The sequence below is a fragment of the Vanessa tameamea genome, chromosome 4, assembly GCF_037043105.1.
Source record: "Vanessa tameamea isolate UH-Manoa-2023 chromosome 4, ilVanTame1 primary haplotype, whole genome shotgun sequence".
In the NCBI taxonomy this organism is placed as follows: Eukaryota; Metazoa; Arthropoda; class Insecta; order Lepidoptera; family Nymphalidae; genus Vanessa; species Vanessa tameamea.
The window spans coordinates 11,856,237-11,876,882 of record NC_087312.1 but is presented as its reverse complement, the minus strand read 5'-3'; the positions used below and the strand labels follow the sequence as shown (position 1 = coordinate 11,876,882).

Genomic DNA, 20,646 nt, shown 5'->3' with positions numbered 1-20,646 from the left:
CGTTCAACTTAAAAAAAATTAAAAAATAAAAATACAAAAAAAACTTTCTTATCTTGACAATACATTAGGATGGGCGCTAAATATTCATATATTGAAAAATATTAACTTATTTTATAAGTCTTGAATCGCTTATTATAGATTTAGTACTAAAGTAATAATATAATGTGGTACATTTTGAATACATAATAAACTGTACGAGATCACTGTAAGTGAAAACTAAGCAAACCACTTCGTTTATTAGTAAATAATGTTTAATTACAAACTATTTTTTTTTTAAATTAATAACAAAAGAAACTTCAAGAGGCGTTTAAAAATATACAAAATTAGTCGTAGATACTCACTCCATATGATGATATATACCAAACTATAGCGACTATAGTGAATTGATTCAAGACGCATCGTTTGACCTAGTTATGGGCCTAGAGCTATTTTGGAAAGAGTACACCAGCTGCATTCGTTAAAGCCATCGTGACCCGGTTTTTTTAGTTGAGTTCATCCTTTGTTAGATTGCCACTAAATGTCCATTTCAGTACGATAGATAATCTCAAACACTTACGGATAATACGTACAGTGGTTTTAGCAATGGAAAAACCATCATCATTTGACCCAGTTTTGGAGCTCTAGGCTATTTAGGAAAGAGCGCAATTCCTGCACCGCCATGATGACCCGATTTCGACCGTGGAATCTCCTTTCGTTTTATGTATTTTCATCATTGATGAGATCTAAATAAATACTCCTAAAATTTTATTGTGGCTTCAAAAATATTTAGCTAATTAGCTTCTCAAAGTTATTAGTAAGCTAAGTGATAAATAATTCCTTAGGATATAATAGAAATGCTTTCTTTGCTATTCACTCGTGAATCGCAAATATTATACGTTGTTTCATTCTATATGTAATTATTTTAGTTTTACTGAAGAGTTTTTTATTTCTTATTCCTTTGGTAAGGCGAATTAAATAAGGTATTGATAGTCATAGTCAACAAATATTTTATGTTTTCATATACTGAAAAATATATTTATTTATTTAAACGATAACTTTATTTTTAAATACTTACTGAACGAATTTGATTTTTGATTGAATAATTAGGTTTCACATAGCTCAATATTAAATGATTTGAAGTTTGTCGAAAATGTCAGGGTCGCTATGCAAAAAATAAAACCTTTGAAGGCCACGACAGGCTTTAGAACATTATTTTTTGTGGCATATTGAATATTAAATCGAACCATGTGAGGTTATAGTAATGTATTCAAATTGAATGCTCTTCGATTGGCGCTCCTCCCAAATTCTCTTGATTCAATAAAATCAAAAATTCAACTCTGCAGAACGTACCAATTTAAACACCAACAAATATTCTAATTTATTTTTGATTTAATTTTATATCGCGAAGTTGATAAAAAAAAACTCATAAAATCTAATTTTGTTTTATCATAAATTGAAATTTACGAAAAATACCAACCTATCAAAATAATGTAACGAAACCCCTTTTCCTTACACTATAAATTGTACACCTGTAAGTAAGAGTAGATATTATATATGTCATAATAAATGAATAAATGATATATATTAATAATTTTAATAAAGAATAAATCTTCTATAAAAATATTTTTTAAAACGAAACTGAGCTCAAGGCCTCAATTCTATCGACTATCATGGCTTATTGTCTTCCAGCCGGCAGCGCAGGTGGATAATTGATCGAGCAAACAGCGTGGAATTTGGTGAAACCGTTACGCAATGCATTTTTTAGGGTCTGGTGGGGGTAGTCAGCGCTTTTCAGAAATTACAGGGCGGGAGCGGGGTGCGAACGGCGGGATATGACGTTCGATTTAAAGGGTAGGCTGGGGTGGGTAACGGAGCTGCAGGGCTGTTGACGGGCGGCCCGCGCGTGCGCGCTCAGCGGGGCTGCCGTCGCCCGATTTCCGCACGAACGTTGACAGTTCGTCCGGACTTCCTCGATACCGCGCGTCCGCGGCGCTGTACGCCTGTACCCCAGGCGATCCAGCCCCGCGCTGCCTGGCTGCCGGCCAACCTGCCCCGTGCCCCGTGCACTTCGAGCGACGCCGCCGCCGCTGCCGCCGCACATGGCGTATTGACGGATTATTTGTTCATGTAAGTACCGGGTATTATATTCGCTGTATGTGCTTTATTTTCCGGATTGATATTTAGACCCTGTGCTCGATGTAGGTGATATTGATAATAATTAATTATTATCGGTCGCACCATTGTGTCCCGTGCAAGTGTTTTTGTGTTAGAAATGTTGTTGTGTTTGTTTTCGTATGTGAATAGTTTACTTTTTGTGGTCGTGCGATTCATTTCGGCGTATTATCCCGAAATAATGTGTTTTATGTTCAATTATCTTTCTGAGTGCTGATTTAATTAATATTGAGGACGATGAGTGATGATGAATATAAGAATCGTTTGTTATTGTTATTTCAATAGTTTCACGTAAATTAAAATGTTTTGTTCAATAATATCATACTGTAAAAGTTTTATTATTTTTTATGTTTAATTAAAATAAACGGCCAGCTATAATATCATTGAAATGGTATAACGTTAAAAGTTAAATTTAATATTATACCAATCATTTTTCTTCTCTAGCCTGTAATTATACTAGTTTATAAAATTGATTGGATAGTATAGTATATTACGAGTATATAAATTACATTATCTTTTAAGAAACGTTATTTATGTACTTACTCTGTAACTGTAACGCTATGTATGATTGCAAATTAAAACATACTTAATAACTGTTATTGTCTGTATGAAAAAACAAAATATATTCGGGAGAAACATTTATAATGTTTTTGTTAAAGATTTAATTATCAAATGGAGAAATAACAGATTTTACTAGATATTTACTCATTTTATAAGCAGAATATGTGTTAAAATTTACAGTATGTTTTACTAATTCTTTTATGAAAAGCCATTGTCTATTTATCGAGTCAGTTGCAGAAGTTTGGCATTGAACACTACACACGCGCTTGTGTTTGTTCAGATGCGATCGGTAGCCATATTCTTGAAAATACTTATGCCGAAGAAAATACTTACTTAAAAGCCACTATTAAAGAGTGCCTTATAATTATCCAATTAATTGTAAGTAATTAATCAAGCCCATACAGTTACACATTCAATTTTTTTTTAGGATCAAGGCATCAAAGGTATTCCGTTTTTTACATTTTGTTAATTATTTACGTTTATTCTTTTTCGACGGTTTAAACTTAATTTTGATTTATCTACTTAATTGATATTTTTTTGCATGTTACATTTATGCATTTGATATTTAAATTAGACATTTCTATAATAGACGAGTCTACTATTGTCTATGATTACCCGTAAGCCACTAAAACAATTATTCAAATATTACCGGTAGTTGGCGCTACTTGCGCGGTAATCAATGCGCGTAAAACTTTATTGCCATCATTAATTTAGCCCTGATAGCTATTCGATATACAGCTTAAACATCTTTTAATTTGAAACATGCTCAGTCTGCTAGTTTTTTCTATGGGAAATCTTAAAATTTCTGAATACCCACTAAACTTACTTAGTTCTTAATTCTTAAGGGTTTCATGTCAAAATTACTTTTTTCATTACCTTTGATAAAAAAAATAGCTTCTTTAAGTTCCTATTGATTTAGGATTATCTGTTAAAGTTTTTTCTGTGTATCATTCACGTGAAAACTACCGATCATATCGGCATGAGACTAAGGCCAATCGGTGCGGAATCGTCCATAGCTGGTTAAAAGCTATTAATTTTTTTTATTCTGTTGATCTTATTTAGTTCAAAACCGAGCAAAGCGATATATTATACTATAAACTGTCATTAAAGTGACATTTATTTATTTTAGTCTGACTTCTACATGATGTTTTTAGCTTTTGAATTAAGGATCATAGCTACACTTTTATATAAATTGATTTTATAGGCCTAATCATTTTTTTATTTGTGCGTACCAATACGCCTAGTCTGATTACATGATAGATGCAATGGAATCGCTGCGAACGATGATTAGATAACAGATAAAGAATTTGGTAAACCCTTTTGTGTACAGGTTGATTTGAAAACTATGAAACAAAAAAAAAATCTATATCACACAGAAGATTTGGATTTAAATTTCGAATATATGTAAATATTTGATAAAGTATTTGTTTTCAACATAGATTTAAAAAAAAATAGATATATTATAATGTATTTTATTATAAAGTATGTTCCATTCTATTTTTTCATAATGGGTCCAAGAGCTGATAACTCGTTATGTTTATTAAAGTTTTAAATTAAGCGAATATGTAAATAAAACGCGAGAAAGACAGGTTCTAAATTAGTATAAAATCATATTTAATACAAAAATCTGTGACAATATATGAATTCCTTTAAGTATTTTTGGTCGTTTTTAGTGCCTAAAATTTCCACTAGTCCATATAATATCAAAACGCTTAGGATATTTGTCTTATTATTACATTAGAACTTGGATTTAGCACTATTGTGTTTCCAAAACGAATTCTTATATTAGAAAACAGATGTATTGAGTTTAAATTTAATTAATTCGAGAAATACTAATAATTTATTTATAATAGAAGTCTTCTTTTGGCTCACCTGTTCTAACTCCGTAGCGTTATCATAATTCAAATGGCCTTGCTAACAATGATAAGAAAACACATTCGATGTTTAATGTATTGTTCTTTACACTGCACTTATGAATTTCATTACGGAACCCTAATGTCGTAAATTGTTTATCAAATGCATTACACGTTTAAATAAATTAACGCCTCATAATTATTATTATGTTTTATTTTTTTACCGTATTTTGTTATGACGTCACGTTCACGTCATTACGCCGTTTTAATAGATTTTGTAAATTAAATGTTTATGAAGTTAGTCTCGAAATTGGTGGTGAGATTGGCATTTGTTTTCTATTTAAAATATTAATTAGAAACAATAATCTTTTGTGCAATGAAGGACCTTCATATCTCAAAGTTGCATATTATAATGCTGTATAATTAAATAAAAACTAATAAAATAATAATATGTCAAAAGATTTATTCGTCAAAATAAATAAAAATCTCTATTACGTTTTCTATGGTACTAATGTACACTGATAAACAATAATGATAAGCATTTGAGGAACTAATGCTATCAAGGTCTCTTATAACAAATTTGTGCATCATTTTGATTTTAGTCGAGTTTTAATAAACATCGTTATGTCATGCTGTTCTTTTTTCTTTTTGTTTATGCGTAGATGTTACGATGATACTTGACATGCAGGGTTGTCGATATCAATTTTTTTTTCGAAAGATGAATTAATTTCATTTTGATTAAAACTCTTTGATCTGACGGATTCAAAACTATTTTGAACTAATGTATATGTGGTTATAAATATCTATTTGTTTAAAATGATTAAGTACCTATATAAAATATAATCATAGGTTATTTTTGGATATGAATACGCACAATTTTACCTTGATTTATTTAATTGGTAATTCGTATCATTCGTAGTATTTAACCCGGTTTTTCGGTTAATAAATATTCAACATGCATTGCTAGTCGACTTGCAGTAAATGATTGTGTTCGAGGCCATACATTGGCTCTGAGTTAAAATTGTGAAAATTAACGAAACCTTGAAGCGAGACCGATCACGGGAAAACTACGAACGCGGTAGACGCGGCGTGTGCAGAATCGGCTGCACTGCGACGACGCCCGCGAGGGGCGCCGCTCTAGCCATCTTTTTTTCATTTTGCGTGCGTCTTTTTTTGGCAGCGCGCGTTAACCTTGGATTTTTTCATAGCGAAGCGCTGCACGTACGCGCGCAAGTTTCGGATAGTCGTAGAGCGTCCCCCACTCGGCGCGTCCGAATTTTCTGCATTCGGACGTTGTGAGAAGTTTTCGGCGGTCGCATTCGCGAGCGAGGCTCCCAGCGGTTAGGAGCGACGCGGTCGTACTCGAGATACTGTGCACAGCGCACGACGGCGATCGGCGCCAGCGCGCGTTGCAATATGCGGAAGTGAGGACGGACAGCGCCCGAAGCACGGTGCTAGTGTTACTCCAGTGATACACGCAGTGAACGCACATTCAGTGATACGAACTATGATATTTGTGAACGGCTCGCGTAGAGCACTAATGGTTTTGTTTTAATAAAATCAAGGACTGTGGAATTTGTCATTCATGGAATCGAGGAAAGTATTGTTACCATAATATTTTAATGTCTTTTAATATATACGACTCGTTACGATGAGCCTGAATAAAGTTTTGTCTCATTTGCGAGTCAATCTAGTTTCCAAATAAGTATCGGAGTATGCAGCCTTTGATAAATACTTGTTGACACCCTGCGGCATGCGATAAATATTAAGTGTACAGGGGAGTACGGCAGATTACGCCTTAAAATGCACGCTTCAGAGGACATTTTTGCACACATCTCATTCGCTTTCCTGGTTTTGCATACACGTGCTGCCGCTTTGGGGCTATTGAACTTGATAATGAGACAACCGTATTTCCTCTTTTTTATACACCTATATTGCATCACTAAACTTTTTGCACGATCTTTGCAACCGGTTTCAGACTTTTCTTTTTTATGTATAATCGCGACCGAGTGCTTACTGAATGAAATTTTTGACTCCAACGTTCGTCGATTTGGGCCCGTGTAGTTGTAAAACATGATTTTAATAAATTCATCAAGGATCCAGTTTAGCGACAATGTTCGGTAATAATTATTATGGTGAATAAAACGCGCGAGTAGGCAAGCCCGGAACCACTCCGTGAGGCGAAAACTGGTCCTACGACGCATTAACATTTGCATAGAAACTGTCAATGTGGCCCCGTGGTCAACTATTAGCACCTACCGCGGCCGCCCGTCCGCCCCGCGCTTGTCTCCGAGTACTGCGCCCGCGCCGCCGCGGGTACCACACACGCACTTTGTTAGTACCTACCTATTATACTCGCTTCAAATAGGGCTTAATAACCATAAAAATGAAATACGAATAATTTGTACATGTGTTACTTGACATTTGTATTTATTACTAATTTTGTAAGAGTGTGAGCGAAACATCTGTTTCATAAAACGAAATATAAGTTTATAATTCGTTTATATTTATATAGTTACAAAACTTCATTAAAAATATCACTTAATCTGATATTAATAAGGTTTTTCATTCATAAAAAAAAATTAACAGCGTACGATCTGATCTACATTTAACGTTGCTTAAAAAATAGATGTACATTAAGTATATTAATTATCTCATACGTATTATTTATTAATTACATAGGTATATTAATCACATTTAGTTTGAAAAACTATCTTCAAGGTCATAATATTTTATTTTAATTAAAACCAGTTATTCGAAGGTCACAGATAAACACACTAAAATAAACCGGCCCTCTAACACAAGTACCTAGATACATAACTATTCCATTAAAATATAAATAGATGCGATTCATAAAAAATTACAAGATTCCTAAATATCTCAAGGAAGGCGTTGGCGCCAACTTCATATCCAACGTTTGTGTACTTTAAATATAATCTATACAAAAATAAATATCTCTTATTTAAAAAAAAAAAACACTATTCCTTTGTTTGTTATTGAGCAACCTAAATTATTGGCTACTGGGAAGCAAGTGTTGGTACGAAGGTCGTGTACTGTATTTATGGCGCCTACAATTTTTCTATCGTGAAACTATTCTGAATAAACTAATAAGTATGATGATGGACTTTTAAACAACATCTATTATCTATTATTGTATTTTTTTTCATAATGAATGCATCATTGTATATTTATTTTTTAATTTTATGTGAAGCTTATCCATTGGTAAGCTAAGACTTAACACGTGGAATTCTTCAAACCGTCAATGCACTTGGTAATATTCGATTAAATTTTGTTATTAATACGTTTAGGACGTATTCAGCGCGCATTCAGCGCGTACGCAATTTATATTTTGTTCTCACGCCTGAGTATTTGAATGGATTATGTAATTAAATTCGGTTGGTTTTGTGTGTGATCTAAAATTTACATTGTACTTGTTTTTCATATTATACATTATAATATTCATTTATGCCAAGAAAATATATTAACTCCATCTTTGTTGATCTGTCAAAGAACTTGGATAGATACGTAGATTTTTTATTTCATTTTATGATAAATAGAGGCAAGATGTAGAAAATACTTATGTTATAGTATATATCTAATTATAATACCTACAATTTTATTTACAAAAAGATTAACATTAAGTCCTTAAATATATACAAATATAGTAGGTATAATAAACTGAAATATTGTATGACCTTGCGTATTTAACACATGATGGTAAGACATTTGTCCGTCTTGGTAGGTACCACCTACTCATCGTATATTCTAACGGTGAATACTTAATATTGTCGTGTTCCGGTTTGAAGTCCGAGTGAGCCAGTGTAGTTAACCTCACGAGGTAATAAACATCTTGGTTCCCAAGGTTGGTAGCGCATTGGTCAAAATAGGAATAATCAATATTTCTTCCAGAACTATATTTATAAAAAAATATATGTTTAACGTTCACTATTCAAATACTAGTGAATAAAACACGTGGTATCTTTGCATTGAGATAACCTTATATTTCATAGGCATACTGCAAAGATAAGAGTTTTATTAGAGAATCATTTTTAGTATGAAACTATGATAAAAAATCGAAATATAAATGTAGCTGTTTTGTTATATTTCGTTACATTTGTTTTTTTTATTAATATAACTGTTGGCAACTGCGATATTTTATCTATGATCGAGTCAAAAAGAGACTATATTGTATCTTAGAAGTTAGTAGTAAAAATTAAACACAATTCTACTAATTATTTTCTAATGTTTGTGAATTAATTCAATGTTATAATTAAATAAAAAATCTTTTAATTAATATGCAACAAAATCAAGCTATCCCTAAAAAATATATTTTTTGTCTCTGTTACTAAAATGGGTTCTTTCAATGTTCTTTCAATGAATTTTTTTCTTTTTATGTTAAATATAATTTTGTTGTTTAATTAGTTTGATTATTATCATTATGTTGAAAATGCAAATTTTAATGGTATTCTGCCAAAGTGAGTTGGTAACCAATCAACTAATTAAAATAATCGAATAAATAATTCTTACGCAACTAAATAAGGAAACTGAACTATGAGAAAGAAAATAATTTATTTTAATAGATTTTAATCTATTTTCAAATATGTATAACTTTTGTGTGAATTTCTTAATGTTTTTATATAGGCACGTCCCAGCCCAGCGGTGGGAGAGGAGGGGCATTGGGAGGTACAAGGACATCTCGGAGGGCCTTCGAGGCGCGACGCTTACGTAACAAAACCAAGGTCGCTTCGTATTCAATGCGTTGGTGAATAAGCACTTCGGCCTGCGTGCAATATAATATGGCTTTGTTTAAATGCTCTAAGTTAAAAATCGTACTATTTTACGTACGTCTAGGCAAATCCTACTATTTTAATTATATAGATTTGTTTGACTTTTAATTTTATAGGTTTATATATTCAAATATATATAAAGCATAGTATGATTTCTATTATAAAATTCTGTTCTGTAATTAAAAAACAATTTGTATTTTAATCTTTTCGTATGTATGTAATGAAATCTAGAACTTTGGTATGTTAAAATGTGCTATGAGTACTTTTTTATAGTCAGGGAACCACGAACGAAACGTAGTATGGAAATTCCCTTGAATATTCCCTATTTTTTTTCATGTAAGTTATATATGTATGTAAGTTATAGACGTTCTGAAGTATAAGAGCGTGGGACTATGCGTGGATCGTAATACCCTATGCTATTTCCAATAAAATATTTTAAATCAACGAGGTAACCTTAACTTGTTGGCATAAATCAGCTTATGGTCTACAGCTCATATTAAACTTTAACGAAATCCCTTAAAATATACTTATGATAAGTACTATCTCAATAATCTGTTGAAGACAAAAAAACATTGTACGATATATATAAACACTATAAGTGACATGTTTTGTCAATAGTCAATGCTTTATTGTTTAGCTCTGGTAGCTGGACTCCAGATACAGATGCCATTTACAAGTTACCTACAGATATCTACTAGAAAACAACAAAAATAAAAATCATACCAAAGCTATTTAAATATAAACAATAGTTAAAACTACTAATGAATAATAACATAGTTTTTAGCTGAAATATGTCACATTGATTTAAATATATATTTTTAATTATACATAAATAAAACTTATCATTATAACATATAATGGTAAAACCAAATAAATTTAAAATAAGTATATCGTACATTCACGTCATTAATACTATCATAATGTCGGAGGGCCTTTTGGTTCGATTACGTAATAGATTTTCAAGGCTGTTTAAAGTCGGACCGTTTTAGGTTACATTTTTGTATATAAATATACTTCTAAGTGCATATCGTTAACACGTTGTAGCGTAACTGGGTGTAGTGAATAGGTAATATGAAGAAATTCGTTTTGCCTTTTTACTTTATTGATGACAGTTTTAAATGTCAAAATATATATTTCCGTTCCATATTTAAAAATTCATAAATATATCGGCTGCATATTATGAAAACAATTGTTATATTAAGGTTTAACTTTTGAAAAAAGAATTTGAATTTTCAATTGTAAAAAACTTTAACCTTTTATTTTTAATGTGGCACTAGGTGCAAGGAAGTATTTGAAAAACACTTCATGACCCTTAATGTTTAAAAAATGACTCAATGCAAAATACCTTATTTTATTTCAAAATAAAGTTTATATATAATTCGATTTTCTGTTTTATATTCTATTGTATTTAAATACTATTAGTTGCATATTAAACAAACAGCTTAAATTGTTTTCTTTGTCTTTATGTGCTTCAATGCGTCAATCACTTTTAATTAAATACATAAAACGTTTTTAAAAATAAGATATTTAAGTGTTACTACTTATTTCTGCTAATTTTGGAATGGATTATATTTGAAACTTATAGGCCCTGGGACAACAAACAATTGAGGCCCCTAAATAAATTTAACAATTATTTTCAGTCTTCAAAAGAGTAGTTTTGAACGAGTCATTCAAAAATTCTTCCACATTTTTCATTCATCAGGAAGATACGGAACAGCCGTTAAAATAAAGAAAGGTTTATCGTGGAGATTAATTTTGCAACGTTATTCGAAATACGGTCGAGCGAATGCATTTCCTACGAACGCTGTTTTAACAGTAAGAGATATATCAATGCTTCCTGTAGAAAATATGTCGAGCTTAAAAATACATCTTTATAAAAATGCGCGATGAATTATGCCTAAAGATCTGTTAGAACGTTATACAAGTAATACTACGTCGTTAAGTAATAATTATTTAATTTAAATAATAAATAATAATTATTTATTTTACATAATAAATAATAATTATTTATTTTACATAATAAATAATAATTATTTAATTTAAATAGTAATTTATAAAGTCACAAACGGTTTGATTGTAACATTCAGTATGGGAAGTTATTTGTCGATAATAAAACAGAATACTTTGTCAGTACATTGCAAAAGTATTTCGAATTAAATTCCGTTGAAATCACCGTGAGAACATTACTTTCCCTCTCCGTTACTCCTTTAGTATCTATAGTCAATTGACCATCTAGTGTCAAATATACGTCTGTGATAATGCAGATAGAAATGATTCTGCAATTAAAATTAAAAATAATAATAATTAATAAATCGTTGGATAATAATTAATACGTACGTATTGTACAGTATTACTGATTTTTAAAATAATAAATGACAACGAAGTAGATAATAAACAAGAAAAGCGTTAAAATAATAATTTTAAAAAATCGGTATCTCCTTGAGATATTATTAAAAGAAAATGTTATTATCTAAATTCTATACTAATGTTATTATAACGTAACTTTGTCTTTTTTGTAAAAAAATGTCTGTCTGTTCGTCTGTTTGGTACGTTTTCACGCCTAAACACTGAACCTAATTTGATAAAATTTGTTATGAAGCAAGCTCGAACCTCAAGGAATTACTAGAATATGTCCTACATTACGTCTTCGCTTTTAAATCAAAACTTAGACCTCCTTAACAGTCAGGTGCAAACTAATTTGTCATAAAATGATTCAAAAAATCATTGATACAGATAATAAAAAATATAGATATCGAATTTTGGAACATTCAAATTCCTACAGTGGATTGGTAATAGTATACTCCTTGTTAGCTCTACTCGTGTAGACATTGTTTGAAACTGGAAACTGGTCTTGCGGCAACTAGTCAACGTTGTTTGCTTATGGGGGGGCTTACTACTCCATTTATTCCGTTCATCTAGCAATTTTTGTGTTACAACTACATTGTTACATAAAATACATATATTTTTGGCTATATATATGTAGTTTGGATTAAGGTCTCACTTATCGTTCATGGAGTCGTTACTTTTATATAAAATACAATAATAACAATCATCAATACATTTGGCCAAACAAACAATTGATATCGCATTGACGCGATATCATTGGATCGATTGATTGATTGATCAATCTATGACATTATTCATGGATTTGCGAAAAAAATGCGTTTTGAACGTCGACAAAGCTTTATCGGAATTTATTAAAGTGGATAAAACTAGTGAAGTGGAATAGTGTTGTATTAAAAATTATATTAATCATGAACTGTTTGTAGTTCACTATCTACTTAGTTTGTTTATCTTAATTCCTTTTTCGTTTTGAATACGTTAAAATGACGGCGTTTGTTAGTATTGAGTGACGCTCGTGCTAACAAGGTGTCAGATTAGTGTGTGAAAGATAGCAAAAAAAACTAATTAGATTATACGTGAAACGACACGACTAAAACGTTATCATATCCTAGATCTAGAAAACCGGCAGTAGCTCGGAGCATGACAGCATCACAGAACACATTTTCTCATAGCTTTAGGGCTGATTGCAAATACACGCAAAAATTAAAAAATAATTATAGTATTCCCTTTGCTTTTAAGATTTGCGCGTCTTTTCATGCGGAGGGGCGCGCGGTCAACATTTAAGCGGTATTGAGTACTACATTATTTTTATTAATTTCTTTGCTCTTATACAACAATGGGTAATGTAACCTGTGTGAGACAGTTGTCTACACGAAACAGGTTTTAGTCATTTTTTCTTATATATTTGGTTCAAGGATTATTTCTTTTCAAAATATGAAGGTCGTTATTTTTAATTTTATGCGTGCAACGCGGAACTTCGCTCTCATTGTCCGTGAGTAGTTTCCAAAGTACCTATAACCCTTTCACATTTGCATATTATACACGATGTTTTCTAGTTTTAATTATTTTAATTGGATATTATTATTATTATTTATTACATTCTATTTTATTGAATATTCAGATGTTAATGTTAAACTTTTAAAATTTGGTCTGTAATAATTTAGACCAGAAGCCCTTCAAAGTTCTCATTGTTTCAACTTGAGCCAACCACATTTACCTCCTATACAGCTAGCGGCATAATTACAAGTAACACAAGGGTTATGTAATCTATATAGATATACATATATCCTATTCACATGCAAGTAGGAAAAAAGATAAACAAACCTTAGATTTACGTATTTCATGCGATTTGCTAATAACTCAGCTGTATTCTGCACTACTAAGAGTTTATGATTAATATATCTTTATTTATAATACAACACAATTACACTTAACTACTTATTTCAACTTTAATTTTACTTCCAAAATTCCGATAATAGTTTCGCCGTCGTTCAAAACGCCATTTTTTCGCAAGTCCATAGTGAATATCATAGATTAATCAACCAATGATATCGCGTCTATTTGCTGTCTAATGTTGTTTATTTGCCTTTTTTCCTGTTATGATTGGAATAGAGTATATATGAGAATTAACTTAACTAATCGGTATGAGACTGACCAATTGAAGCGGAATCTCATCAGTAGATGGCTAAATTTTTGAATTCCGTTGATGCTCCTTCACTTTTTTTTATTTAATGTTTAGCAAAGCAGGCTGAAAAACTGCTAGTACATATAATTGACCTGACATTAAGCATGGCAATGAACAATGAACATCTTAGATTGATCTGAATCTTGAATCTTGGGTGGTACTGTTATCCATACTGTTGTCGAAATTCTTCCTTATAAAGCGGTGCTTAAATTGTTTCGTGGATGTTAAGGTTACCACTGATTTATCTCTTCTTGTCATTATTGATTTGATATTCGAAAGAAGAACACGCGTCCTATATAGTCACTAGCGGTCCCGACTTCATAGATATAAAATTGGTACAACCATTTTTTCCCTTTAAAGTTAAATGGAAAACCTTTCTTATTGAAAGTCTAAGTTCAAGCATTCCATGATGTCGCATGAATGGTATTATTGCGCACCTTTATTTATACTGGCTCACTCATCCTTCAAAGCGGAATAAAACAATATTAAGCATTACTGATTGCACATACACATAAAAAAAATTAACCCGAACGGCCTAGCCCCACAACCAAGTCGTATTTAATTAACTAATGGAATTCAACGCTATTTTGTATCTTAGAGACTAGATCCCTTAACGCCTGTATTATTACTCATTTACTCCTTAAGCTATCCCACTCCTATACAAAGTGGATGAAAGTTGGTGAATTTGATTCTTATATATACTAATAGATAATTATATTCATTTCTTCATTTAAAAAAATATATTTTCCTAATAATTTTAAACTAAATAAATATAAAACACAAAGCGTATTGAATGATTTAGCACAAGCTTCGTGTTCAGCTGCAGTAGTGAAAGGTATCCATAGTGCACGCACAGAATCGCTCGCGCATGCGTCGTGCTTCAAAACCACTTTGGAATTAGGCGCGGTTCTTCGTGTTTTCTCACAGATAGATTTAGAAGACGTGATCCAAAAATATTGTTTGATTACGAAATTGATCATTATTTTGTTATTACAGGAAATCATTTATTGAGGTTTTATTTTGGATTTAAAAATAATATAATTTAACGCTATTCATTTAATAATAAATAAAATACTTTAAAAAGTCGAAATGTTTACTTTTTATTCGTCTGATCACGTAAAAATAAATAAATCATAATGTACCCTGAGATTAGCCTTGAAAGATTATGCTACTTTCTATGTTTGATTATTAGGTACGAGATGTGCTTGGAAATTATGTCATGTTGAATTTACATAAAGAAACACAGTTCTAATTGAAGTGTCTGACACGCACGATACAAGTGTGTAATCGAAAACCATCAAAAATATTTCATCAAAATCCAGCTGTAGGTTGGTTAATTGACGTAAATATATGACGTTATAAAGAGACAATATAAACTTGGAAAACTATTATTACTACTTTTATATATACGTACTAAAATCAATAAACAAACTCTTCCCAAACACTATTTGATGCATAGACACGACTTTTATATAGGAGTTTATTTGATATATTCTCGTCTGCGTTACATTTAAATCTTGAACAAAATATTTCTAAAGTTTGCCTTTAAAATTTATATATTATAATAGATTTAGAGGTTGTGTGTTGCGAAACGCAACCGTGCGTGTGTGCACTGCAGCGGCATGCAACTTTCTATTTTGACGAGACCCCTCTTAGCCTCCCAACGTGGGCCCCTCGTTTGCCGGAAAAGCAATGCAAGTAGAAAGTCATAGCTTTTGTGATATCTAAAAATGATACTTAGATGTTCAAGAACTCATTGATTATACCGAATTTATACTGATCTAATTACAAATGTTTTTAAAGTAAATTCATTTTTTTTATGTTTTTCGAACGGTTACGTAACCTTAAAAAGTACAATGAATAAATAAAAATAAAAAAGTACAATAATAAGTAGGGCACGGTCAGTTTTGAAAACGTGATCTTGGGTTAAAAATCACGTATTGTATACCAGCAGAACTCAAAACTTCAGCTGTTAGCTTAAAATGTATTAACGTATGTATATATATATATATAATAAGAACATAAAAAAATATATATTCGCACTGAAAATAATTGAAGTCATATTTCTAATATATAATGGTTATTTAATACTAGGTTAAAATACCGGGTCGGGCTGATAAATAGTTATTTTGGTTTACTGTCAAGATTTTGTAAGTAGTCCGGAGGTTTGGAGTTAGCAGTATTTACCTCGACAACCACGTAATATACTATATGACTACACTCTCCTTCATTGAATATCGTCCTATTGGTTTATGTTGAGTGAGGGTGCAAGAGTGCCTTTATTTGCGCATACACTTGCTCATTTTTATATCTCCTATTCTAGATCCGACTAGTCTAGTAAAATCAAATCAAATCAAATTCCCTTTATTAAATATTAAAAGAAGCATTACACTTATTGATTGTTAAGTTAAATACTACCACGGTTTCGAAAAAGAATATACTCTGACCTGAGAAACTCAACGGGTTTCTGACAGTCGGGAGTCAGGCAACATCATCACTGAGTTCAGTTAATATGGCTATATTACAGCTGTCGTACGATTACGTACACATTAAATGCATTCGACTCGTTTGAAATTTAGAAAACAGGCCTGCATACGTTTCGACATCGGCTTTCGTAATCACTTGCTAAGCCCTTTGAAGTCATTTGCATACTGACTGTGTCAGGAGTGTATTAGAATAAGATGTGGATACAAAAGTGTGTTTAAAAATATCGTGATAAACATTAATACAATATATATCTACAATACACAGGCATAGAAGTTTTAAAAATGGAACAGATTTTTCGTGATTCAAAGTTATGCACTTATATTTGTTTGAATTTAATTTAAAATGTTTTTATACGAAATGGAATGCAAGGGAACGCATCTTTCTACAATCATTTTAGATGAAGAATGAATAAAATGAGTAAAGCGTCTCTTGTCAGTTAAAAGAGTCAAATTTTAATGAAGAATTTGCGCCCAACCTTTGTGTAAGTTTCTCTGTGATGCAAAGTTCACTTCTTTCTATGTACTAAATTACATTTTTTATTAAAATGTTTTTACTTGCTATAATATTTATTATTTTATTATTGCGCGTAATCATAATGTTTTTGTTTTGATCAACGTTTGTATGACTAGACCCTCCGCACTTTCAAGCAATATTCGACCTTATTGTCAACGCCTTATAAGTCATTTGTATATCACGTATTGTGAATCAAAGCACCGCCTTCCTTTCCAACTGTGATAGAGTTATTCGGAAGTGACCCATGAAATGATTACTTCAAAAAACGTTGGATTTTAGAGATGAGGAAATACATACTTAATCTTCTATTTCATCCTTTCTTTGCCATTGTGACAAGTGCATTTTACAATTATAGAGATTTTTCTTGTTTCTTTTTAGGTGTATATTAGCTTTTAGTGTATTTATTTATTTTATTTAGATTTATGTTACTTTGATATGTCTGCATCGTTTCCTTTCCAAGCAGGATCACTATCTTAAATCTAGGCAGTTATGTGCTTTGTGTCTGTAATTATACCGGCTCACTGAATGTTGTTCTACCTGCTTATTAGCCGCCTTAAAAAAAGAAGAATACTCCATTTATTATTATATAGTTAAATGCTTTTATAATTCTCATAGACTTTATTTTCAAACGCATATCTTGAACAAATTTTAGTTAAAGATAATGAGTACATCGCCCCGTTCACTAATTGTATATAATATGTATTTATACAAATAGATAATATAATCTATCAAAAGGAATAGGTTTCGTTATTGTCGGTAAGTTTGTTGCTCACTACGGAATACCTTATTTCCGAATAACTGTGTCCCAATTGTGAAGTCAACGAATGCATATTAAAGTACATATATACAATTTGGGAGCGATATTAGTTCCATGTCACGAAACGAAACGTGAGACGATGATTTTAAATAACCGTTTCGAATAACAACGGCTACTTACGATATTACAGCATGATCTAACGCACGACGAGGGTAACGCTTTTACCATTTTCAGAGAAAATCTAAATAAAATTCTATCTGGAAACAAAATAAAGTGTGCGTTTGTATAATGAAAAATATCGTAATTGAATATCAGACTGTATAAAGCGAGAATTTAAAATTTACAGCAATAAAAATGTAACTACGATTCTGACCTCAATCAAATCAAAAATATATTTTATAAATTGTTTTACAATGATAAGAACTAACATTAATTGATATTAAATAAGTAACAATGAAAATATATATATATTATAACACCATTAATTTCATATAATTTACAAAAAACTTTATTTATTTGATTTTGATGTTGCTATTCACACAAACCTATTGTGCGTTTACTACGACGATTTTTACGGTGAATGAGAACGGCATTACGTAACGAAAAGCACGCCATGATCTCAGACTAATAAATAATATAGAAATGCCATTAGGACGACTACACAATAGTCTTATTAAGACATAACAGTAATCTCAATCTGTCGCATTTCTATTGATATACGTAGAGATGAGTAACTCGACCATAATTGTTTTTATGTGGTAATGTTTTCAGTTCAAGATGATAATATGGGGTGCCTATTACATACGTGTTTATTTTGGTCTTCTATAAACAAGGTACAACTGTTTTTAGACATGTATGAAGGTCACCTCGGTTGCGATCTTTACTTGTTCTTATGGATCTTCCGCTGTATCTTGTTCTATGTACACAACAATGAGGCTTTGAACTTGGTTTGTTTATAGTTATACGATTGGTACTTGTAATTTTGGAATAAGTATCTTTGTTAAACTACACTCTGATAAAATGAACTGAACTTCATGAAGCGTTTGTTATTATTGTAACATGCAATTTTAGTTATATTCGTTTTGAGATTTCAGTTTGAAGCAAGAAATGAAATATTATTTGATAATTAGTAATTTGGTAAATTTCGACTATCAGAAAATTGACTGACACGTGAACAACACGAAATTTATCATTTTGTTCTTAATGTAACGTAGTTTTGATGGTTACCGATGGAACACGTGGAACACTCTCATTAATGACTGGATTCAAATACGGAAAAGCATTGTGAGGAATCCTGCATTCAAATGAAAGTTAAGGTCTGAGCCCAGTTGTGACGCATTGACGTTCTGCTAGTATTGTTATTTAATGAAGAGTTTTTTTATGTGTATTTTAATATTCAAGTGTTATAATTTTAGCTTGTAGAAAGAAAACTTAATAATGTTTTTTACAAGCGTTGCGTGTCGTATAAATCGGTCTTGTATTTTTTTTTGATTGCGGAACATTTCAGTTTAGGAACACTTTCGATACCTGTCAAGGCCAGCTTTAAACGGTTCATATTCATAATAAAACATAATAAAGTTGTCCAGTATTATTATCATCATCAAACTAATTACATGACAGGTTACCTTATTATTATCTAATAATATTATGTAAATTAATTATGAAGTTAAATACACGACGTGTCGTTTGATAGTAAATTGTTTGCCGATATATCCTAAGTTAATTTTTTCTAAATTATTCGACGCTCTACATACCAATTGGTTATCAGGTTTGAGTTCACACTGGTATTTATCCGATAAATTAGAACTTCACTATAGACATGAAATTATTTTATACCCACTAAAACCCTTGCGATAACCATCTTCGGCACTGAACGGAGAATTATATTTAATATAATCCGTGGCTCCTCTCATTCGACTCTACTCAGGGTATATATCATTATTTATATATATGTGCACCTGATCGCATTTGCCCCAAATGTTTCGTTGTTACTATTCAAATTGTTAAAATATCTATAAAACTATTCCTAATTGCAAAGTGAATGGTAGGGAGAGTCTAAGGAAGAAATATTTGGCCTTTTGCATAAAAGAAACACTCTAGTTCATTGCTTTAACTATTGAAAGTCGCTATTAACAAGTGCTCTTCTTTGATGCGTACCTAGTTGGCAAATTAAAAATGAAACGATTTGAACGAACGTGTTTTCTAACTGAATAGGAGGAGGAACTCTAACAAATTACGAAACTCATTCAATTTAAAAATATAATTAATTACTTGGTGATAGGGCTTTGTGCAAGCCCGTCTGGGTAGGTACCACCCACTCATCAGATATTCTACCGCCAAATAACAGTACTCTATATTGTTGTGTTCCGGTTAGAAGGGTGAGTGAGCCAGTGTAATCACAGGAACAAGGGACATAACATCTTAGTTCCCAAGGTTGGTGGCGCATAGGTGATGTAAGGAATGGTTAATATTTATTACAGCGCCATTGTCTATGGGCGGTGGTGACCACTTACCATCAGGTGGCCCATATCGTCCGCCAACCAATGCCATAAAAAATATATATATCCTTTATCAATATGTAAAAAGAGCCTTCGGGATAGAATAGGCTATATCTCGTTAAAATAAAAGGGTTTTTAGTTGAGACCAATCTTGCAAAGTCGACGAAAAAATGATCGTATGGATGGATGCGTTTCTTAAGAACGCTGCCTTAACGGTAAGTGACACGTAAATGCTGTCTATAGAAAAGTTGTAGAGCTTAGAAATATCTCGGAAAAAGTCTGCGATGACGTATACGTTACGCTTAATTCACAAATTAAATAAATATGACTCGTTAAATGTAATATTAGTAACATCTAACACTACCTAAGTACAATAGTAATATTGATATTTATTGTTTTAGACCATTTTTGTATATGTAAATTAGGTAGGTAAGTTATTTACCATAGAGCGGTAACGTACCTAATAACTAATGCGGGCGAAACCACGTGCGGACACTAGTAATGCATAGAC

At 31.6% G+C, this 20,646-nt stretch overlaps 1 protein-coding gene across 1 annotated transcript in view; it reads left to right on the top strand.

The window, feature by feature from the left end:
* The first annotated feature begins 1,950 nt into the window (after positions 1–1,950).
* Chinmo (Chronologically inappropriate morphogenesis) overlaps positions 1,951–20,646 on the top strand; it is a 54,100-nt gene continuing 35,404 nt past the window's right edge. Inside the window, exon 1 of the mRNA XM_026633525.2 lies at positions 1,951–2,106. Coding sequence (XP_026489310.1) covers positions 2,105–2,106 — 2 coding nt within the window. The 5' untranslated portion in view covers positions 1,951–2,104. The remainder of the gene's footprint in view (positions 2,107–20,646) is intronic.